This window comes from Anguilla rostrata, chromosome 14 (genome assembly GCF_018555375.3).
Source record: "Anguilla rostrata isolate EN2019 chromosome 14, ASM1855537v3, whole genome shotgun sequence".
In the NCBI taxonomy this organism is placed as follows: domain Eukaryota; kingdom Metazoa; phylum Chordata; class Actinopteri; order Anguilliformes; family Anguillidae; genus Anguilla; species Anguilla rostrata.
The window spans coordinates 27,582,411-27,605,952 of record NC_057946.1 but is presented as its reverse complement, the minus strand read 5'-3'; the positions used below and the strand labels follow the sequence as shown (position 1 = coordinate 27,605,952).

The 23,542-nt window shown below is 42.3% G+C and overlaps 2 protein-coding genes across 3 annotated transcripts in view; one reads left to right on the top strand and one right to left on the bottom strand.

Moving 5' to 3' along the window:
* glis3 (GLIS family zinc finger 3) overlaps positions 1–3,746 on the bottom strand; it is a 35,089-nt gene extending 31,343 nt beyond the window's left edge. The window contains exons 1-2 of the mRNA XM_064308926.1: positions 3,384–3,746; positions 576–1,186 (exon numbers count right to left, since the gene is read on the bottom strand). The gene's annotated coding sequence lies outside the window, so the exon portion shown is untranslated. The remainder of the gene's footprint in view (positions 1–575; positions 1,187–3,383) is intronic.
* ythdc1 (YTH N6-methyladenosine RNA binding protein C1) lies at positions 2,924–23,134 on the top strand. Of its 2 annotated transcripts, none has more exons than XM_064309002.1 (16): positions 2,924–3,165; positions 6,209–6,310; positions 6,549–6,871; positions 7,390–7,780; positions 11,662–11,715; positions 11,863–11,957; positions 12,788–12,896; positions 13,287–13,404; positions 13,768–13,852; positions 14,351–14,517; positions 17,850–17,929; positions 18,826–18,862; positions 18,959–18,998; positions 19,872–19,937; positions 20,313–20,471; positions 22,240–23,134. In XM_064309002.1, exons 1-16 carry the CDS (start codon positions 3,138–3,140, stop codon positions 22,459–22,461), a joined length of 2,076 nt encoding a protein of 691 aa, XP_064165072.1. In that variant the 5' UTR covers positions 2,924–3,137; the 3' UTR covers positions 22,462–23,134. The 2 variants fall into 2 exon arrangements, with proteins under 2 accessions (XP_064165072.1, XP_064165073.1); XM_064309003.1 differs by having other exon boundaries at positions 2,925–3,165; positions 7,393–7,780.
* Positions 23,135–23,542: the final 408 nt, after the last annotated feature.

The following is a 23,542-nucleotide window of genomic DNA, read 5'->3' as shown; positions in this document are numbered from 1 at the left end:
AGTAAAAAAGAGGTTAACTGTACACCTATATGGAAGCATAATCTTTACTATATTAAGTAAGTTTTTTTATTCAGTCACAAGAAGTAGCATTTTGTAATATTTTCACGACTGCTTTTTAAAACTGAAGCATGAATTTGGTAACACCATCCAAGTTATTCTTACCATTAGCATAGAAACTGAAATTATGTCTAGTGCTCTACCTTGCCTTGAGCAAATTTGGGACATGAGCTTAATGTATAAATGTTAATATACAAATGAGTGGAATAAGTGTTGTGAATTTAAACTGATTAAAGGTAGGAAAATACTGTGGGCAAAGAAAACACATGCTGATGTTAATAAATCGTGACCCCTTGTGGTAACTTTATGAATAGCAGTCTAATAACTTTCGACCAGAGATGATGAGGGCTGCGAGAATGCAAAGCGAACTACTCATTCTTCCCTGTTGAGAAAGGAGGAAGACCAACTTGTCCCAGAGCCCTCAAATGGCCAACAAGGACACTCTAAACGAGAACACCTCCACCTACCCTGACTGTTAAGATAATTTTTGGTAAAGGTAAATTTCCATCTTTGCTTACATGCATTCTGTTTATTTTCAGGAGATCGTGAGAACGCCTCGCACTTCCAGGCGTTCCTGCTGGACGAACTGGTGAGATGGAACCGTGCCGCAGCCGCAGTGGAGGGACGAGTGCAGCCTCTGCTCTGCTACGGTGGCCACCGGCAGCACTCCCTTAACCAGCTCAGCGCTTGGCCCTGGTCAAGGATCACATCAAGCCTGTCGAGCACACTGGTGAGTAGCTTCCTAATGTCAGCGCCAACTCTCCCTTGGATGCGTGTTTTGGCACAAGTTTTAATCCAGGCTCACTTTGCAGAGGAGCCCATCGGCCTTGAGTACCTGTACTCGCAGACAGGCGGGGAGCTGCAGGGCATCAGCCTGATACTCTGGACGTGGCTGCTTACGTCCAGGATCTTGACCAGGATGTGGAGGATGAGGGCTTCGAGGAAGATCATGGTCACCACATGATCCACTACCTGGCCCCATCCCCTTCCCTTCAGCAGCCCGGTCAGGTGATCTGGCTGACACACCTCCGTCTCCGCCATCGTGTCCGGCCGCCCCCAAAGCCTTTCCCCAGTCCCCCACCGCCCTCCTGGATCTTCCCCAGGCACCCACTCCACCGGCTAAACGTGTCTGTTTAAATGAAATATAAAGCAAACGCCCACATGTGCTTAATACGTACACGTTGCTTTTGGCCTATATTTGCCCTGGAGACTCGAGGCCCAGGCCACCCATTTTCCTTTTTTATTTTTATTTAAAACAGAATATACAGGACAGGGCTTCCTAAAAACACAAGCGAACAGGTGTAACTGCAGGGCACAAATATATCCGTACCCCCATTCTCGTATTTTTCCGAAAACTGCGCAATGGGTCAGCTGTTTCCAGTGGGAAAACAAAGTTAGCACAACAAATTACGATTTGTTTTCTTGCGAAGAGGATATTTATTCTGAAATTTTTAACTAACTAACCTAATAAGGGAAAAGGCACATGCGCGTCATCGAAGAACGTATTTCCTTGGTCTACTTTCAACGTGACGCAATACAGTGGGGAATTTTGGGTACTTGCTCTAAAGCAACGAGGGACAACCTGGGCATTATCACGTGATGAACCTGAAACAGTGAATATAACGCTCCTTTTTTCTTTTTCTTTTTTACTTTCTTTTTTTTCCCTTTTACTACTACTACTATACTAATTTCGGATCAGTGTTTATTTTGATCGTGGAGAAAAACAGTTCGATCATCTTACGACTTTATTCAAATATTTGATAGTTTGCTAAACTAATGTTATGAAAATTCTACTACACATGTGAGCATTTACTATTATTTAATTCTGATTCAGTTAAGCACAACGAACCCTTTTTCAAAGATATTTTCGTTGCTGTAATTATGTGGCCTCGAGATAATATTGCTCTTGTCAATCATCGTCTGACACATTGGGCCTCATTCAGGAAACATGCACATGCCTACGATCAGATTAGATCTTCAGCTGTGGTTATACAATTTGCACATTTCGGCATTCATCGTTTTTTGAATTGTTCTTGTACGACGAAATTATATCGGCACTCAAATTCTGGTGAAATTTACCCAATTTAAATAGTTGCTGAAAGGGACATTCTTTTGTGACTGAAAACTCATCATGAATGATATGTGCTTTGATCATTTGCTAAGCATCCCAATACTAAATTTAAGAGTGAAATTTTATAACATGCAGGACAATATCTTCGAATATGGATTATATTAAGCTACTTTGTGTGTAACAATGAGCACGAGGATGCAAGTCAGTAGTCACTCCAAGGATTTTAACAATCACATTGGCTAAGACAATTATGATAACGAATAAGTTTTTATTGTTTAAGTCTACATTCTGTTAGACTTAATAAGGAAATTCACCACATTCTAACATTACATACAGCATGAAACGCTTTTGCGATACAACATGCTATGCAGGGGCATCATTCTATCGATTAGTGAGCATCCAGTCATTACTATTGAAACGCATTAAAATTCATAGATATGTCCGGACTGATGTGCTGTGTGCCATATATAATTAAGCTAAACAGGTGCCACGTTAGCTACACAGTGACCCAGAAATGTTGTGAGTTTCACTCAGCTGAGTTTAAATGCCATAAGACCAAATATCGACTGAAGTTCAGGTCGAAATTTAAAGCAGAATTTGGCATTAAATCCCGAATATACCCTTGCTAAGCGCACCTGATGCATATGCAGTACGCGGAGTTATCGTTAAATTGTTTATTTTTGACTTAAATAGGATACGTAATGATAAACGCATTTAAATAGTCTAACATCGTCCATTAAATTGACCTGAAAAAAACAAAACGATTTCGACGCCAGTGTGACTTCGATGTCTTCGCCAGTCACATGACTACGTCAGAGTTGTCCGTTTCGTCTCTCCCAGCAGAGCGACGCATAAGCCGCCATTTTAGCTGCGGTGGGGTGCACACAATTGACAAGAAACGCAGTGTTTAAAGTTACATTTCTATCATAATCACGTAGTATATGCGATCACAAGAGGAGGCAAAACGAGTTCTCTGAAAGTATACGCCAAACAGAGAAAGGGGCGGAAGATGGCGGTCGACAGGCGAGACGAGAAAGGTAACGTTAGTTTTGTTAGTAGCTACGGCTAATTTAGCAGACAAGCTATTGTTGTGATTTGTTTTCAGGACGATCAGTGGATGTTTACCAGCCAAAATGACACATAGACGGGTATACAACAAACGTTTTTGTTGTGTTTTTGCAATGTGTCATGCCTCTTGTATATTTAAAAATGGGAATTAGAATGCTAAAATGTCAGCAACGTTAGCATAACTTACCAAAATACGTCGCCACTCGGTAAGGCTAACGCTATAGCTAGTAGTGGTTTGCTTTGCTATCGATGTGTGCCCGCGCCCGCAGTACAGCCAACTAGTCTAGACTGGTTAGAATCTGATTACTTGCTAACCGAGTCATGGTTAGTGGTGTGGATGAAGGAACAACTCAAATCACGAGAAACGTAGCATGATTAAGAAGCCTTTTCCTTACGTTAGCTACCTAGGTGGCTAGCTATTGTTGGTTAAATACTGGTAACGATAACGTTAGCCAATTTAATGGAAGCTCGCCAATTTGGCAATGCAATTATGTTATGTGAATAAACAATGGTATCTAACACGGTTACCCCAAACTGATGTGGGCTGAGCACGGCTGCATTCTCGACGTCATTGTGCCAGAAATATGGCTGGCTGTCTCGCTGTCTGTGGCTCATAACAGATCTTAAGTTTAACCTGATTTAGCTAACCAACTTGTTAGCACTTCCCTAACTCAGTTCATTCCGTAAACAAGATTTCACTTTTAGTGGCTAATGATGCTAAACTTGCTGCAGTTCAGTGGTAGCAGTAAGGCGCAGTGCTGTGCTTTCAATTTACGTAGTTAGCTGACAAAGGCCGCATATTCTACCTTACCTTTTATAACGCAACTTACATTTTTTATGAATGGGCGAATTTAACTTCTCGATTGACCGTTTGCTTGCCAATGAAATAACCAAAAGTTTAGATAAATATTACGTTTAAATTGTGTATGTTTGAGGTTAATGAGATCGCATTCTGGTGCATTATTATATGCTTGTTTGTCTCCATGATGTGATCCCCAGGGATTTTAACTTCTGTTTCAATTGTTAATGTTGGTCCTCCGAGGGTCTCTTGTATGCACTCGTACGGAAAGTCTTGAGTGGCGAATTGTGCCAGAACACTTAGTGTTTGATTTAGGGGCGGAGCTTACCTTTCCAGCATATGGGTGCAAGAATCGGAAATCTTATATACCAATTTGGAGCGTACGCCACGGTTACATCACGACAGTTACGGGCGCATTGTGGTTGCTGAAAACATCAAAACGCAAAAGGAGAGAGCTGACTGATGCTGCCTTAATGTGCTGTCGGAAATATCGTATTTACGAGTAGTGTGCACACCAGTGGGAAACGCGGATTTTGTGGGAGCTAACGACGAGCACGAGGGCAGTATAAGTCCCTGGAACACTGACAAAGGGTGCCTTCCAACTATTTTTTTTTTAATTTAACCTTTTTGCTTCCTTTCCTTGCCTCGTTTCCTAGTATGGAAGGCCAAACGGGTCAAGAAATATGTGGAATTGATGTCTGTAATCATCTTGGGTGCAGTCCAATCATTTATTTTATTTGTCCTTTGTCTAAAAAGGTCCTTGACTGACCTGGCAATTGTGGTGGGCCATATTTGAGGACATTCCAACCCGTTAGGCTAAAAGCCTTGCCTTATACCTCGATTCCTCCATCCCTGTGTCCTTTCCTTGATTACTTTCCTTGCGACCTTTGATGGGTGGAGCTAAGAGCTGGGAAAGGAAGCAGAGAGATAAAATAAGCGAATGGAATGAGCCGATGATGACAGGCATGATTCCAAATCAAGTCAAGTATCCTACAATATACTATGCCCTTGCACAGGTAGAAAATCATCAGCTGTGCAACTTTAAAAGGCCAGCGATTGTAAGACATTTCTAGTGACAAGCATTAGCTACCTGATAACGTACAAGGTGCCACCTTTAGTGACCACATTATAGTTACATTGAAAAATGTAGCTATATAATTCTAGGTTTCATTGTTGACTTGTTGCGGAGGAGGTTACGTGTCACTAACTAATTTGACGACAACCTTACTCCAGTACCATACTAGCCTTCTTTTTTAATTTTTTTTACCGCTCGCAGTAACTGTTTTCATGTTCCAGCCTTGTAATTGCCCACAGTATAATGATGACTTGCACGTGCAAGTCCAATGCGTTATCTTAAAAAAGCGAGCTACTGAGCGACAGGGTAGCTGGCTAGCTATGCGCTGTCTGGCTTGGTCGTCTTAATACTGGGCTGAGTCATAAACTTGCTGCCACCCCCTCTTGCCCTTTTTGGATAAGATTGGACACCCCTGGTTTAGACTAACAATAATAGACAAGGTTGTTCTTTTTATTTTGTGCTATTTTCTGGGACTGTTATTATTGTTTTGACTGGTCCGGTCGAGCTGAGAAATGTTTCAGAGCCAATCATGCATGTAGTTTAGCAGTGGGTTGATGACTATGGAGCCCCAGTTGGCCTTGGCTTCAAGGACATGGCTTTATTTCTTCTTATCTAATAAAGAATAGACACTGCTTCAGTGGACCTGCCTTGTTACCCACGGTGTTCGGTAGCCTACTTATACAAGCAAGTTATGGAGGCATGTGTGTTTCTGTGATAAATTATCATATTGGGCAATGAAAACAATTCAGATTCAAAGCATGGCATATGTAAAAACATGTATTTTTATAAAATGTGGTAGATTTTTGAGAAAGCTAGGCAGAATGTGGTTTTTCCGTTAAACAAGTTTCTATTTCTTGGAAGGGTCAGAAATAGTGTTGTCTTTGAATTGTTTCCACATGTTCTCCATTTTGCCATTATGATGGTGAGCTTTATGACAAATCAAAGTTTTTGGCAAAATAATGGTTGTAAATAGTCAAATAGAATTTCTTATCTTTCAGAAATGTGAAAACCTGGCTCAGTTAAGTTTCTTCGAGCTCTCCTGTTGTCAAGGGAGTCAAGTTTGACAGAAAAATTAACTTTTTCTTTATTCAAGCCTAAGATTTGCGAAAACAAAATCATCAACCTTTGTTTGCTGTAGATGGAGAACTGAACGTCCTAGATGACATCTTGACTGAAGCACCCGACCAAGACGATGAGCTCTACAATCCTGAGAGTGAGCATGACGTCAATGAGAAAAAAGGTAGCTACTGAACCTACAGTAAATGTGCAGATGAGCATGAACTATGCTAATTAACCAATACAATACATCTTGTGAATGTTTCTTCCCTGTGGGAGGAGAATTGTGCTTTCCCTTAAAAATGCTTGATCGTTACCATTTGCTTAATAACCGATTCTGAATAGGAAAGTATTTTTTAAACTGTCTTTGTGCTTCACGGTCTGTAATTTTAATGTCTCCATCTGCACATCCTCTGCTGCAGGGTCCAAGAGGAAGAGCGATCGAGGGGATAACCTGGAGAGCAAGAGGCTGCGGTCTACGGGGCACACCACGCGACAGGCCATCAAAAGGTCCGCGCCCTCCGGCGGGGCCAACGGCAAGAAGCTGGTGAACACGAGGAGCAGGCACTCCACCGAGTACAAGGGCGACGACTACCACTACGACCGGGGCGAGGACCGGAAGAACCACAGCGTGCGTGGGGGAGGCTCGAGGGGGGACCCCCCCAAATCGCACAGCGAGAAGCCCCTGACCCGCAGGAGAGAGCCCGACAGGAGGCCCAAGCCGCTCATGCCCGAGCTGTCTGAGGTAGGAGGGCCGGCTTTTGAAACCAGTCAAAAATGATTTGCTATGTTCCATGTCACAGGGAACACAGGTGGTTTGATTAATGTGTCCAGGCTGCTTTGTAGCTCAGTCTATTGTACATATGTCACGCCTTGAATTTTGTCATTTTTAGAGCAAGGCCATGTTGGCTTTGGCAAAGCCAAAAATTTGTACCTCTTGGTATTGCTGATGTTAAAACTTATATTAACTTTCTTCTCCTATTAATTTCTTGGTTTCCTTCTGTGATTTATTTATGGATCAGCTTGCGGAAATGAACCTTGGCAATAATGAGCATTGATTAAACTGTGGGTGCAGAGCTTTCGGATGTTCAGCAGGTATCTCATATAAGTGATGTGTCCGACGACATGGCATCTCGTTGCATTGCCGGGTGTATGCAGAGGGAGAGGGGCAGGAAGTTGGGTTTAATGGGAGAGGGGCGTGGAGCCTCTCGCTAACCGAAGGAGGTAAACATTCAGGATGGGTTTTGTTCCCGTTTCGCCCAGAAGCTTCGGCGCACCAGCGAGGAGAGCGTGGGCCGGATCAGCCACTCCTCCAAGGAGGAGCACAACTCGGAGGAGTACGCCTCCGAGCAGGAGAGCGGGAGCTCCGCCGAGTCCTCCGAGGGCAACCGCTCCGACCTGGAGGAAGAGGAGGTCATGGAGGACGAGGAGGAGGAAGGAGAGAAGGGCGCGGAGGAGGAGGACGACGAAGAGGAGGATGAAGAGGAGGAGGAAGGAGAGGAGGAAGAGTACGAGCTGGAGGAAGGGGACCAGCGGGAGGGAAACGAGCAGAACGACTACGACACCCGCAGCGAGGCCAGCGACTCCCAGTCCGAGTCCGTGTCCTTCTCCGAGGGCGAGTCCGTGCACTCCGGATCGGGGTCGGATGCTTCAGGTAGGCACCTAGAGACCCAATACCCTCACCACCTTCACAGCGCCCTTCACTTTCATTTACAAAGCTGTTCCCACATTTGTATTGGGGTCTGGCAGCAACTGGATAACCCACTGAACTCTTACGTGCAGAAGTGGGATCCAGCTTGGTTAGGACCAGCAAGGCGTAGAGCAGTCGAGCGTCTTTTCTCATGACAAATTATCAGGTGGCCGAGAGTTCAAGTGGTTAATCTTGGCTGGTCAACTGTGACTATACCTAAGAGCACTAACCATTTACAGAAAAAATTCAGAGGCTGTTTCTGAAAGGGCAGTGTGTTGCTTTATTGTTAATTCTAAAAATTTTTTTGGATCATGAAGTCATCAGGTGCTGGAAGTGGAATTATGAGTTGCTAATGCTCATGGGAATGCATGGCCTTCATCTCACAGTTTATCTTCATGCTAACTGTACTTCATACTGTGTATGTCGGCAGGTTCTTCCACTGTTGGTAGCTATCTGGACGTATCAAATTGGTGATAAATTTAGGACAGAGAGGTCAAGTCCTGCATAGGTTGTTGATTAGCATTACAAAACAGTCCTTTATATTCCTTAAATGGACACGCTAACAAAAGGGACATGTTTTCCGATTTACTGTTCAGATGAGGAAAGAAAGAAGAAGCACGCTAGAGGGATATCTCCAGTCATTTTTGATAGAAGTGGAAGCTCAGCTTCAGAATCATATGCAGGTATTAAAGATCCCAAAACAGTTCAATTTTTAAAATGAACTTACTTCAGTCCTTTTTTTTTTTTTTGGATAAGGTCTCCTTACTGTCTGTGTGAGAGTATGAGAGATTGCTTACCGCTTTGAATTAGTGTAAACTAACCTGCTTTTGCCCTGTCTGATGATTTCTTGTACTATGGGGTACAGAGTATGATCTATGATTCCCATAGATTGGTTTCTTGCAGTGGGTTCAGTTGAGGGGGTTGGGGTTAGTGTTGGTAGTTGTTCAACGCCAGGTTCAATTTGAATATTTGTGACGTTTAAGCAAATTAATGACTTATTTTTCAGATCTGCCAGTAGGCACTCATTCAACACTTATTTATTTATTCTACTGCTAAATGCTTATTTTTAACATTGTAGTGCTCTTAAATTTTGCCTGTGAGGTGTTTTTCTTGATGCTCCAAGCAGACTTTCGTTCCAGGTATCTATCTTGGATTCTGAAAAGAATACTCAAATTACTTATCTGTTGTTAAACAGGTGGTTTTTTCCTGTAGTGAAATGCATCAGTGGTCCCATTAACCCAGGATTCTACTTTTTTACACAAAAAAGGCCAAAATATAGGAAGAAAACGCACCGCATTCTATAAATGCAGATATTCCAAGGTCTTGTTTTTTTTATTTTTTATTTATTTATTATTATTATTTTTTTTTTTAAGATTGCAATGGGCAATGACCCAGACCAGAAGCCTCAGCCAGCAAAGACGGTCCAGATTTTAAACCAGGCCGTGGGGCTTATCCACGCGCGGGAACAGAGCTTTAACGGGATGAGTCACCCAGCAGCCCAGTACAGGGTCCTCTTTATCTTTATCCTGTATCTTTATTAGGGATGAGCGCTTTTCGGGCCGGTGGCAAAACGGACAGCGGGTGAAGGGTGCCGTGCTTGCGCCTGCCTCGGGCTATTTCGGGAACGGGATTTATTTGGGAAAGTCCTATATATAATAACATAATATAATCCCATGTAACCTTGTAGGCTACAGTCATGAGAGGGTATACTGTAGTGTCAGGGTGCCCTGCATTGGCCTCCGGCGTAGTCTTAAGCACTATGTCTTCGTTGTCATATTCTAAATAAATTATTGGACAGGTCTATATGGGCTGCTTAGGCCTGGAATCGGTATAACAGTGTACACACCTTATCAGCACTTTAACCGTATACTATTCCTGCAAAAACACAGGAAAGGGACTATGGATGGAAAGCTATCAGAGTCTGCATGAGATGTTGAAAAGGCAATTAACCGTAAACAGGATTATGAGGAATACCGAGTTGAGATTATGCATTTATTATTAAAAAAAACTTTCAAACACGTACAGTTACACAATACAGTGTAGCACACAAACCACACAGATGAAAGTAGAAAGTAAGTACAACTAAATTGCATCTGATTTACAAAGTACACAAGATCTGAAGGTATTGTATTAATCGGTTATACACACGGGTGCATGAGCTTGTGGTGACAAGACTCCTCAAACAGTGGCAGTTTTCCCCGGATGTACAGCAAACTTTGAGCAAAACCATCACGGGTAAAATGAGTATACCGTCTACCGATGGCCACACCAAAACACAAAAATAGGTTTACCTGCCATAAGGAATGGCGATTCGATTTTGGATGGATCTCGGTCCGGTCAGAGCTTTTAGCCAGCGTACTGAGGGAGAATGATGAAATGGCCAGCCGCGGGCACAGGAACCGGGCCGTAATGTTTCCGCTAACCTTAGCTAGGAGGAGAGGAGCTGTGATTGGGTTACTGCTTACCGAGCGCTTCCTCAGCACGCGCGTGCTCAGGGCAGGGCTCACCCGGGCATCTGGGGCGGCTGCCAGGCCTGTTTCATAAAGGCGCTACACGCATACGTGGCTTTATCAGTAGACTTAGCATTCAGTAGCCTTTCCTGTAATTAACTTCATTAATATCCGGAACATTCCTTAGCACGCAGTAGGGAACCACTTTAGAGTGCACTGGGAGACACGGTTTCCTTTGATCAGAAGCATCAGTGTTAAGCCACTTACTCTCACGCATAGAATTCCTTGCTGGCAAATTTTGCTGTTTAGCTGACAGCTGTACAAAGGCTTTTTATTTCTTTTCTGTTGTTTGCTATGTTAAGTGTTAATTGGAGCATAATTCTTTTTTTTTTTTCTTTTTTTTTTTTAAACACGCAGGATTTTAAACAGGCATACTGGTCTTCCCTTCACAAGTTCTGGTGCTCATACCTTACCTGTGTAAAGAGGGCATTCCTTAACTTTTTCATAGGCTGTTCTGGAGCACGTCTGCATAGGCAGGACAAGGGATGATCTGAATGCCTTAACTTTGCCTTACTTATGCCTTTTGAATGGTTGTTTAATTACACGGCTGTTATGGGTTAGCCACATTTAAAGTTTGTTTCTGAAGTTTTGCATCTTTTTTGTGAGCACCCTCCTCAGTGCCCATTCTCTCCAGAAATGGAAAATTGAAGTGAATATTTTGCCAGTGTCCAATTCCCGTTCTTCAAATTCCAGTTAGGCAAAGGCATTTTCTGAGTGGAAGGGCGTTGTTACATAGTTACTGATCATTGTTATACACAGCACCACCTGCATGCATCTGTATCAATGAGAAATGTTCTTGTGTTCATTCGGATTATTTTTAAAAATCAAATTTTTGTTCGAATCCCTAGAAGTGCCTTTCTGATTTTCTGACAAATGTGCGGGAGTTCAACTCAATGAACCACGCAAAAACCAGATTGCCTACAACCAGGTCTCTCTCTGATCAGTGTGCATCAGTGGCAAAGCAGGTCAGATTACCACCTTTCACTGTACCCCACCAGCCAGCATGCCATCCCTCCAAGGCCTGTTCCTTCAGTGCACCCAACAGTTAGGCAGAGGATGAAAAAGAAGCACCCCTTTTCGTTTCATTTAATGAAAATGTTCTATGGTTTGTCACAGGTGGCTGTTGCTTCCTATTGGCTGTGTTCGTCCGTTTATTTTCACCAGACATTCACACCTGTGGACTGCCCCACGTAGTGTAAAATTCATTGGTCTCCAATGTATCGCTTGATTTTAATTTCATTTAATTTCATTTAAAAAATGCCAGCAAAGTTCTTCATTTCCTCCAGATGGCTAGATGGCAGAGCTGTGCATGTAATGTACTGTTTTGTTTTCTAGGCTCCGAGAAAAAACATGAGAAACTCCCTTCCTCAGTTCGAGCCGTGCGCAAAGGTAAGTGTTGTAGGGTTTTTGATTCCCGTGTTGACTTCAGAGTTTGTTTTTCTCTAAAGGAGCACCGTTGTGCTGAAGCTAATAATTGCCACATTAGAGTAACTGAAATATGTTTAATGTGTACCTTTTCCTGAATTTCTTTTGTAGATCAGACGAGCAAGCTGAAGTACATACTGAGGGACGCCAGGTTTTTTCTGATTAAGAGCAATAACCACGAGAACGTTTCCCTGGCCAAAGCAAAGGTGCGTCCTGTTAATAAGGTGGTTTTCTGTTTTTTTCTTAAATGCACGACCAGACCAGCATTCTGTCAACAACAAAAAAATAAATTAAAAAAATCCAAATCATTTTGGCACCCAACACAGGGTTGCCATGTATCCAATTTCCAGCATAATTTGGGATGTCCAGTTTTCGACCACTGCAGCCGCATTCATGCAGAAACCCCCCTGCCAGCTTTCGACAGTGGACACATCCAATGGTTCCCTGCTGAAACACGTGGTGTCGCTGCTACTAGTTGTCATACAGAAGACTGCGGCTAATAGAGTGGAGTCGGAGGAAGATCTGCCATATACGGCTTTGACGTGCAGTGTACGGGTGCCCTAATCGACCGGTGGGGTGCACTAGCACGATGAAACGCAGACCCCTAACCGACCAAACCCTCCCACGCCCTCACTGATGTTGTGGACAGTTTCAATCCAAGGCCGTGAGGCTCATCCACGAGCCACAGCGTGGTGCCTTAACCGAATGAGCACCCACACAGCAGCATCCTGCAGCACTTTTAAACTGCTTCAAAATGTAAAATATTGGAAAAGAATATTGTCATGAACAAAATAATGTGATTATGAGATACTTATTTAATTCCTATAGCATGCTTGTGACTTCAGTAGCAGATACAATGTGAATCTTTAATATTCCTGAAGCTGTAAGTGTATTGTTTTAGCTTCCTGTGGAAACGAGTAAACCGAAGGAAATGTTCCTAGAGAATGTGTGGTAGCCGAAGTGATTTCCCACTTCCTGTAACGCGCGCTGCCTTCCTGCGGGTGCTCACCGCTGTTCTCTCGAACGTGCCCCGCAGGGTGTTTGGTCCACGCTGCCGGTCAACGAGAAGAAGCTGAACGCTGCCTTCCGGTCCGCCAGGAGCGTCATCCTGATCTTCTCCGTCCGGGAAAGCGGCAAGTTTCAAGGTAAGAGCCGCGGTCAGCGCGCACGGCGGGAAAACGGGCGCGGCCGATAGAGCCGCGCTGATCGTCTCTCGCGCTGATCGTCTCTCGCGCTGATCGTCTCTCACTGATTGTCTCTCGCGCTGATCGTCTCTCGCGCTGATCGTCTCTCACTGATCGTCTCTCGCGCTGATCGTCTCTCGCGCTGATCGTCTCTCACTGATCGTCTCTCGCGCTGATCGTCTCTCACTGATCGTCTCTCGCGCTGATCGTCTCTCACTGATCGTCTCTCGCGCTGATCGTCTCTCGCGCTGATTGTCTCTCGCGCTGATCGTCTCGTGCTGATCGTCTCATGCTGATCGTCTCGTGCTGATCGTCTCATGCTGATCGTCTCTCGCGCTTGTCGCCGCGCAGGTTTCGCGAGGCTGTCGTCCGAGTCGCACCACGGAGGGTCTCCCATTCACTGGGTCCTGCCTGCTGGGATGAACGCCAAAATGCTGGGCGGAGTTTTCAAAATCGACTGGATTTGCAGGTGAAAGGAAAATCAGAATATTTTTCTTATGATGTGCAATTAACCTTTAAAATAAATAAATAAATCCTGTTCTTTAAGGCTTACTGACTGCTAAGTGGGTTTGCAGGGATCACAACAGTGTATTGATGTAGAGACTTGGTTGTCTGGTATTAGCAAGCTATTCACAAGACTTCCCAGCTAGTCTGCAGTTTGCTTTGCTGATCTTCCTTGTGTTTTTTTTTCATGTGAAATGTGTTTATATTTCATTTTTGATTGAGCATTAATAAGAAAATAACATATCTTCATTATAGCGCGTTAAAATGGGTCACAGTTCTCATCTTTGATTGGACGTTTCCTCTTCTGACTCTACGGTTCTATTTGCAGGCGCGAGTTGCCCTTCACGAAAACCGCTCACCTCTCCAACCCATGGAACGAACACAAGCCTGTGAAAATCGGTCGTGACGGACAGGTGCATTTCAGTTTCCTTCCTCCCTTACCCCTCCATTTATATTTGCAAGGCACAGTTATGCGAGTATCTGCTAAATAACACCCTTCACGTGAACTTGAAGTGAGGCCACTGTGGTTGCCGCCATTTTGTTGAGCCATTTTTGACAAACCTGACCCTAGGGCCCTGATTTACTGAGTAATTTAGCGTGTGTAAACCTTTTTAGCACGTGCTAAAATTAACTCAACCAACGATTGGTGCAAAATGAATACCATAGCCAATCATTGGTCGTGTTACTGGTTTTGCGTGTGTTAAAGGCCTTAGTAAATCAGGCCCTAGAGGTGTTAACTGGTAAATGGTGAGCATTGTTGGGCTGAATGGCCTGTTCTCGTCATTATGTTATGTTAAATGTAACTGAATTTTTACATTTTTAGTGACATGTATTCTAACATTCTGCCCCTTTTTTTTTTTTTTTTTTTTAATTCCACCACCACCACCACCAACCCATCGGTCTTGCCGAAGGAAATCGAGCCGGAATGCGGAACCCAGCTCTGCTTGCTTTTCCCCCCGGACGAGAGCATTGACTTGTATCAGGTTATTCACAAAATGCGTCACAAGAGGAGGATGCACTCGGAGCCCCGCTCTCGAGGACGCCCGCCGCACCGAGAGCCCGCGCGCGACCCGGGAAGGTTAGAAACGCTCTTTGGACCGCTAGCGCGCGCGCCTGTCGGCGTGACGTGACGCGACGGAGCCGGCGTGCCATTCGCCCGATTATGCGCCCACCCCCCCACCACCACCACCACCACACACAACCCCCCCTCTCCCTCCCTCCTCGAGTGCTTTCGCCACGAAAGAAGAGGGGGAGTCTCGAAATCCTCAGATCGAGCTGCAGGGACGTCGTGCGGCTTCACTGAGGATTAATGGCAAAGTTTCCACTCTGGGTTCAGTCCAATTTTCTGTTGTTGTTGCTGACGGTGGTGTTGTATTCTCTATAATATCTTTCCTCTTAAAAAAGGATCACCTCTTCATTTGAAAGTAATTATAATGTCCCAGAGTCTAGGTAAATGCACCTACGGGTGTGAACTAAACTAAAATTGTTTAATTATGGTTAGCGGCAGTAAACAGTAAATGCATTTTTGTTACTGGTTGTTTAAATTGAATTACTAGAAGAGCTGTTTTTTAAATTTGTTCCCAAAGCCTTTTCTTTCAGGAGTGTCCCTGGGGATAAACCTTATCATATGTGGGACTTTGTAAACGGAGCCGTAAATAATTAATCAGAAGATGGCGCACCGATTTGAGGGGGGCGAATGCTCGTTAAAAAAACGGAAAGAAAATGCTTTCAAGAGGAGCATTTTTGCGGGACTTTCTCAAATGGTTCTCCTCTCCTGTCCGGGGCAGAGCATTTTCTGTTAAGTTGTACGTGCAGTAGCCGTTGTGCGAAACGCGACGCGCGTGTAGCCACAGAGAGAGAAAAAGAGAGAGCAAGAGTCCTTCTGCCAAGCTGCGGGGAAGCGGTAGGCCAGTTTGGAAAAGGGAGCCGTTGGCCTTTGGGAGACCTGGCGACCAAAAACCAATGAGGGGCTGTAGCTGAGTGTGGTACAGTCTTTCCCACCGGCCGTCGCTGTGCCATTGGACTCCAGTGTTTTCAGGGGATCATCCTAATTGAGCACCGCCTTGTATGAACTGTGTGTTGAGAGGAGAGAAATGAGGGGGGGCGGGGGCGGTGGGGAGTTGAGCCTTTTCTCAAGCAGATGTTTAAAGTTAAATATAAAACCTCCCCCCCCCGACCGAAGGAGATCTCTTGCCAATGAACTGAAACGCCCGATTCTCCAAACGACCATAGTCGTTTTTGGCCCCAGTGCCCCCCCCCCGCCCCCCCACACCCCACCCCCCCTCCCTTCCCCTGCCCCTGAGAGAGCGTAACGGGGGATGTGTTGGTTTGCACCCCCCCCCCCCCCAAAAAAAATAAGGACTGTGAATGTTGTGGTGGTGCTAAAGCCCTTGTTGCAGATTTCCCTCCCCGTCCGGGGCACCCTCGCGGTAGGTAGGAGAGCCCGAAGGAGTAACCTCCCCCTGTTCCCTTACACTAAAGGACTGTGCTGAAGTAAGATAGGAGACCTGGCAGGTCCCCTCTCTCCCATTTCCCTTAAAGGCTTCAAATGGACTGAGAACCCGAGAGAAGCTGTAAGCCGAGGGGGTTGACCCTTTTGGTTTATTACAAAAAAAGAAAAGAAAAAAAAAAGGCTGGAGCTCCTCTTGTCTTTTTGTTTGATATCGATGGACTGTCATCCCTTCTTTGCCTTGCCAGGCCCTCCTTGTTATATGTTTGTGGCTGTAGACCCCTAAATCGTAAGCTGGACTGTTTATGAACTTTTACTGTCATAATTAATGCCAACGTTAACGGTCACAAAACTACAAGAAAGCGGTATGTTGCCATTTTAACCAGCTTCTTTCAACTTGCTGTAGACACTGTTTCTGGGTTGTGGGCTTGAAAGTGGTTTTAAATCTAACCTTTCAGTTAAGTAGAGTAGCTGCTCAATAGTTCAGGATTTTCTGGAAATCTCTTTAATGTTTTCACACATTAATTTACTTTTAGATCAGTTTTTTTACCCTGACCAGTTTATGCTAAGGTAGTAAGGTGGTGAATCTAATTGTCTTATTGGTTTATGGGGACATTTATCGGTTAACCTTAAAAAGGTGATTGGTCTTTAAATTTTGTCCACATGCAAGTAGATAAATTGAATTTTTTTAACTATGCATCACAGCAGGTGTATGATCCATCCTTATGTTGGCTAATTGGGTATTAGCTTTGGTATATGCAATAGAGCATTCTAAATAATAAATAAAATAATAAGCATAATAAAATACAATTTTTGTATTTTGTCATTTCCCCCCCTTATTTAAAACCAAACATTTTATGGTGACATTTTCAGAACGTTAGTGAAATCGAGGGGCTTAGCTAGTTAGCTAGTTAGTCTAGATGATGCTAGATGATTGTTTTCGACTTGATTTAGTTTAACTGTTTTCATTTATGCCGTTTTCTTGTGAAAATGTGGGCCCCTAGCTGACTGCTCTGTGTGTCACCCTAGCGAGATGCCAGCCACAGTCCAGATTAGAGCTGAGGCCATGAAGCTCAGCATGTGGCCTTAACCGAATGAGCCACACAACAGCTCACCTCATTGTTTTTGTTGTCCTTGGTCACATGACATTCATGAAGGCACAGCACACTATTTTGTTTTATTTCTGTAAATATTTGCATCGCTGTTTTTTGGTTAACCGATAAAATGTCCCCGTAAGGTAATAACGATTAAAATGAATCTGAATATTTGAATCTGATGGTGTGTTTTGAAATGAATGGCATTTCATTGAAAAATACTGCTCCGTAACAAAGCTCAAGTGAATAATTGCTGGGTGCCCCACTTCCTTATTTTAAACCGTAACTCAGATTTTTTATTTTTCTTTTATAAATGCACTAGAACTGTGGCATTTTCTTATAAATTTTGATCCCAGCAGTAGTGATTTATGTATGGAGCACTTTAGCACACCTCAGACCACTGGATAGCAAGACTATTGGGTTGTGAGTACTGAGCAGGCTGAATGAGCCATGTGAAATGCCTATGGTGTCACCCCGAACGGCGCGAAGAAACCAAGGTTAACATCACATTTTACTTGAACAATTTAAGTTTAATAGTGTTTTATATTGTTAGAGAAATGTGGTCAGATGTATACAATTTATATTGGACAAAACATTGTGAAATGCCGAAAACTTCAGCATTGAAACATGCAATATTTGGAGAATAGCTGCTAAAAAAGTAAAACTAGGATTTGCCCAGAACACAGAATTTTTATTTTTATTTTATTAATTTTTTTGTGTATAACATGCATGAGTGCATATATCTATGGTATTGTATTTAATATTTAGTACTGTTTGAGTCTGTTTGAATAGGTATTGAAAGGTAAGATATTGTAATGTACATTGTGTGAATGGCATTTGTCTTAATTGTTTACCTAATTCACGTAGGCGTCGTCCCGAGGAATATGACATGCACAACAGGAAACGACCAAGGATTGACTATCCTCCAGAATTCCCTCAAAGACCAGGTTAATACAAAACTTACATGGTGATGTCAGGAGTTTAAAGAGCATTATCAACACATTGATTCCACTCTAGACTGAAATCAAGGTCTTCCTTGTATTGAGATTCATCGTATTTCGACACCTGTGTCTGAAAAATTTAAAAGCAGGGGAGTCAGCTGTGGCGTTTAGTGTGAATATGGTTTGAAAAATGTTATTAGAGTTTTTACTAGTTGTTTGAAGTGTTTTGTGATAAATTAGTTCATATGTCTAAATGTTCTAAAAACATATTTCTTAAACTTGGTTAATAAAATCGATAAATTATAAATTTAATGGTATTAATATTTGGAGACCCAAGGGTAATTCCTTGGTGCAGTGTTTTCGAGTGTGCTTTCTTGAAGGTAGCATGTTTTCTGTCAGACGTTGGTGTTGCTACTCCATTTCAGGAGTTGCTAAACAGTAGCATTCTCCCTACCCCTGCCCTGCAGTTGGGTAAAGGCCTTATGAAACGTGCATTAAATGATAGCTACAAATGTGTATAGTTTTCATGCTGGTGTATGTTAACTCGACTGTGTGTAAATCTGACTTTGTGTGTCTGTATTCTAACAAGTTCTGTAGAATATAATTCTATGTGACCTGCTTTGAAATTCAAAAACCATTTTACTGATATGGTTGTATGGAGTGTAGTCTGCTGCTGTTGTACAAGAATGATGTCCTTATCATTCAACTTTAATAACAGTTAAATGTTGATACCCGTATATATTTGTACTGTTTAAATATTGCACAAGGGTGTTTACGTCTGTAAGAAGTGCTACTGTTTAGTAAACTGAGTAAGAATTAATTTGTTGATTTTGGACAGTGACCTTACGGATCAGTTTAGCATTCTATGTACTGTAATCGAGTCCATTCCTTAATCCGCACAGGTTTCATGCAAGACCCTCGTAATCAACCTGTTGACAGGTATGTCTTCTGATAAGACCTTGGTAATGTTTCTATTTTTATTTTTAATCAAGTCAAAAGATGTTTTTTTTTAACAAGCAACTTCATTTCTAACAGACGGTTCTCTGGAGTCCGGAGGGATGTGTTCCTTAATGGGGTAAGTGTGGTCATATTGACTAATACATTTTCTGTTGTGAATGCACCAAATTCATATGTTTATGCCTTGAGTGTGAATACAAGTGACTGCCAAGTTTTGCTATACTGGGGTAGAGGGTGGTATTTTTTAGTTTTAAGTGTGACAGCCCAACCTAATACACACCTATGTTTTGTAACAAGTCATTTAACAATGGATTTGTGATTGAGCTTGGCTAATTTTCTTTTTTATTTAAAAAATGATTTTGTGTAGGTCATAGTTTGACATCCGGAACTGTATATGGTGCTATTGTGTCAGAGTGGTTACACTGTTCCAATTTTGGTAGTTGTTTTGGGGGGGGGGGGGGGGAACAAATAAACAAAAAAACAGTGCATACCGGATTCTGTAACAGAATGGGTTCAAAAATTGAGGAAAGTGACCTTTCTTAACCTTTTTTTTTTTTAGACTTGTTGACTAGTTGTCTAGTTTTGAATTGGAGGTAGACTCACTAGCTAACTAAATACTCAGCGCTTTGATTTAGCCGGAAATGCTTATAAAAGGTGGAAATTGCTTGTAGATTTCATCAACTTGCTTGACCTTCCATCAAGTTGGTTACTGAGCAAGAAAGTTATGAAATAAAGTTTTGGTAGTCACTTGTGCTAGTGTGTCTACTCACTTAACAATTTATACATAGACAGTAGTGTAACAGTTTGCAATTAATGTTCAGTTTTGACGGTATACCTGGCCCTCTTCTGCATCTCAAAAATCAATTTCTGGGATAGCTTATGGACAGAAACTGTTCCACACCATAACACAAAATGGAAATATGCGTTGTTATTTTGAGGCACTGAGATAGTATGAAATGGTGAATGTTGGATTTCCTTTTTCTTTCTCCAGTCCTACAATGACTACATGAGGGAATTTCATCATAACATTGGGCCACCTCCCCCTTGGCAAGGAATGGTAAGTTGTTTTATACAAGTTCAGTCTTTCAAGCCACGTCCTGGATTTTGCCATTTAGTGAAACCACATAATGAAAACAAAAGCTCTTCTGTTAGAGAAAATGTTAAGAAGTTTGTTTTGTTTAGCTTTCATCCCGTATTATATTGTGATATAACTTCATTGGTATTGTGTTTCACTCACCAGTTGTCTGTTGCACAGATGTAAATGATAAGCCAATTTCTCACACCTTAACTCTATTTTAAAATTATCCATCGTGGTCAGCAGCTCCCAAACACTGAATAGCATAATATAAGTCAAGTTCACTTTTAAGTTAATTTAGCTCTTATGCTGTACAAAATCACAAAATTTGGTGTCTATAACCTGTCTCACTTGTAGGCACCATATCCTGGAATGGAACAGCCCCCACACCATCCGTACTACCAGCACCACCCTCCCCCTCCCCAAGCCCACCCTCCATACTCTGGTCACCACCCCGTGCCACATGACGCCAGATTCAGAGAGAAACGTGTCGTTCGCTCCTTCTCGTCAAGCCTGGTAACAAATTTTCATCTTAAAGATAAATTCCATCCGGAAATAAGAATGTTTTATCTGTCTTTCCAAAATCTATACGTGACAACAACAAAAAACGTCTCTAGAAATAAGCTCAACGCAGCCTGGATGTTGCCCTTTGCGTAAGCACCAGTCTCATCTGCAACTTGCATGACACATTGGACAATAGTGTCTATCTGGGAGTTAATAAAAAAAATATTCATTCACTACCAAAAATTTGTATTTCGTCAGCAACAAGATATGGCCAACAATAGCCCTTAAGTATGCCAATACAGCGGTGAAAAACACTGCTCACTGAATAGCAGAATAATCAAGATGAATTCTTGTGTAATTATACCACACATTTCTACTGTCAATATCTGAATAAATATGGAGTAAATGTTCATATATCTTACCACTGGTTTAACACATAGGGATGTCTTTCAAGATTCTGCAGTCATTTATTGTCTTGAACAGTCCTTTTTACAAATAATCGCACAAATAGAAGATAGCAGGGTGTTAGGTATTTATATCAGCCACGCACAGAACTCCACTTGCTTTTTATGCCGTTGTAACTCCTTTCAGTTCACTCTGGTTTGATTGATAAATCTTTTATCCAGTACAGGACACTATAAGCTTCCCATGGCGTGTTTCATTGGAAATTTATAACAATTGAGAGCCCAGCGTAACAGCATGAACAGTGCTTCAGCAGAGCATTGAGAAGTCAACAATAATGTTACACAGTAATATACAAGCATTTGAGGCGTAATCGTTGTTTTCCTTTCACTCGGACTCAAAAAGGCTGTTTTAGCGAGCCAGAATACTTCTATTTGCCTGAAACTATGGGAGGAAACATGTAATGAGACTAAAGCATTTAGCCAATATGTCAGGTCCTTCATGATGTCATAAAAGATCTGGACCCAATAGCTGCAAGCTCGGTAATAAATTGAACTCCATCCATTTAATCCCCACATAAGAACAGATGGAAATGTTTAGACTGATATAAGTCAGCATTGCCATGCAATTTATTTATTGTACTGTTGCTGATGCCTAATACATACCATAATAACCCCATACAATGTAGTCAGAAGCTATTCACGGATTTACCTTTACAATCACTTTAAACTATTTCTAGCACTGTTGATAAACATTTTGGTCACTGCGTCAAGAAATGCATTTTATTGTATGCAGAAATGTGCCTTTGTTTTTGTTCAATTATGACATGCCCTCAGAAACTTTCTTCCAACTCACTGATTTTAGGTGACCCAACAAGCAGTTACTGAAGATGTGTATTTCCAATTTCTTTATCAATTGAAAGTGTGACTACCATTTAATGCTAATTTTTGTGTCTGAGAATCGGTGCTCATTGTGTAATAAGGAACTTAAAAATGCGTAGTTGCTTACACTGCCTTTGCTTTCCTACCCTGTTCAGTTGACTGCTCATTGACTTTAAGGTTTGTATCTCTGAGGATCCACTATACATACCAGTTTACCTTGGCTGATGAAAGACATGTTCTGAATTGCAATGCTGTTTATCTATAATAGCTGTGAGTAGGCAAAAATCAATGTTCAATTAAGCTTCGACTAATGGCACAGATTCTTTGTTCACAATACAACCTATCAATAAAGCTACCATTTAACATGAAGTGACAGATTAAAACAATCTGAGAAAAGGATTGCAAATAAGCTCTAACGTGCAATACTTGTTTTGTCTACTGCGTTCTGGATTGTATATATTTAAGATAAATGATGAGTCTCTTCGTTTGCTTTGCAGCATGATTATGATATGCGCGTCGATGACTTCCTGCGACGCACCCAGGCAGTGGTGAGCGGGCGTCGCAGCCGCCCCCGAGAGAGAGACCGGCAGAGGGAGCGCGACCGCCCTAGAGATGCTCGCCGGGACCGGGAGAGAGACCGTGGACGCGAACGCGATCGTGATAGGGACAGGATTCGAGATCGAGAGCGGGAGAAGGAGAGGGGGAGATATCGGAGATAGAAACTGCTCTTGGGGAATGTTGTTTGTGCTAATTGAACTTGTAAGCCCTTTTTTATTTTAAACTGAACTGTATACCTTCTGCGCAAATTGTGCCCTTTTTTTACACTGTTGTCTTTCGAGAGCCTAAAAGCCCCGTGTATCATGCATGCAGTGTAACAAAACTGGATGAAAACAACCAAAAATGCATATTTTGTTTTATTTTATTTTTTATTATTGGAAGGGAATGATCTGTTTGCTGGATGGAATTCAAAGTATGTTTTTTTAAGTTCCGTACACATCTACCTGGTCCTTGCCTTTAATGTTATCAAGTCTTGTAGTTGTTGGAAAGAAGGGTTGCAACCCTGCACCTGCCACAGTGTCTGTATTGTACGTATTGCACATGGTTCAATGAAGATATTGCTACTAAAATGTATGCAGTTGTACTGAAACTGGCAGTGTTGTAGCAAGTACGTTTTTATATACTTTTTGTCTCAAGCCATGTATATCCTAGTGTTTGAGTGACAAGCAATATTGACATTTTCCTTTCTTTTGTCTCAAGTCCAAACCAAGGCTCCGATGAGTGCTGTATCTGTACAGTGACTTGCAATCTAAAGACGTTTGTTGTTTAAAAAGACTAGCTGTATCTTTTAGTGATACTTTTGTATAAAAGCAAACAATAAAACAAAAGAAAGTCTGTCTTTGTTTTAATCAATAATTGTGGGGGATAATGCTTTATTTTGGTACGGTCCCCGAATCATTACGCCTTGACTAGCAGAAAGACTAACATGCATTCACTTAGCCATAAAGTAACAACAGCAGTTGTCAAACCTAACTTGCCTGAAAGTGCTATTGGCATGAAGTCAAGGAAAAGCGCCATAAATAGTTACCACCATATTCAGATTTGTTACATACGCGCTAATTTAGAGCGCCATTGTGTTAATGCAAGGGTAGATTTGCGGTGAAAGTAATTCGCAGGGGACAAGATTTGATGGTTTAGCTAGCTCATGCTATAGTGTAGGATCAGAATTTTAGCGTTAGTCTACACAGCTTTTAAAATAACGTTATGCTAACGTTAGCCTACTTAACACCGGTGAAGAGTTCT

Excerpts from the sequence above, each read along its gene's own strand:
- ythdc1 (XM_064309002.1), top strand. The coding sequence starts at position 3,138 with ATGGCGGTCGACAGGCGAGACGAGAAAG. Across the intron at positions 14,518-17,849 it reads CCCGCGCGCGACCCGGGAAG|GCGTCGTCCCGAGGAATATG; the intron begins GTTAGAAACGCT and ends TAATTCACGTAG. Across the intron at positions 18,863-18,958 it reads CGTAATCAACCTGTTGACAG|ACGGTTCTCTGGAGTCCGGA; the intron begins GTATGTCTTCTG and ends CATTTCTAACAG.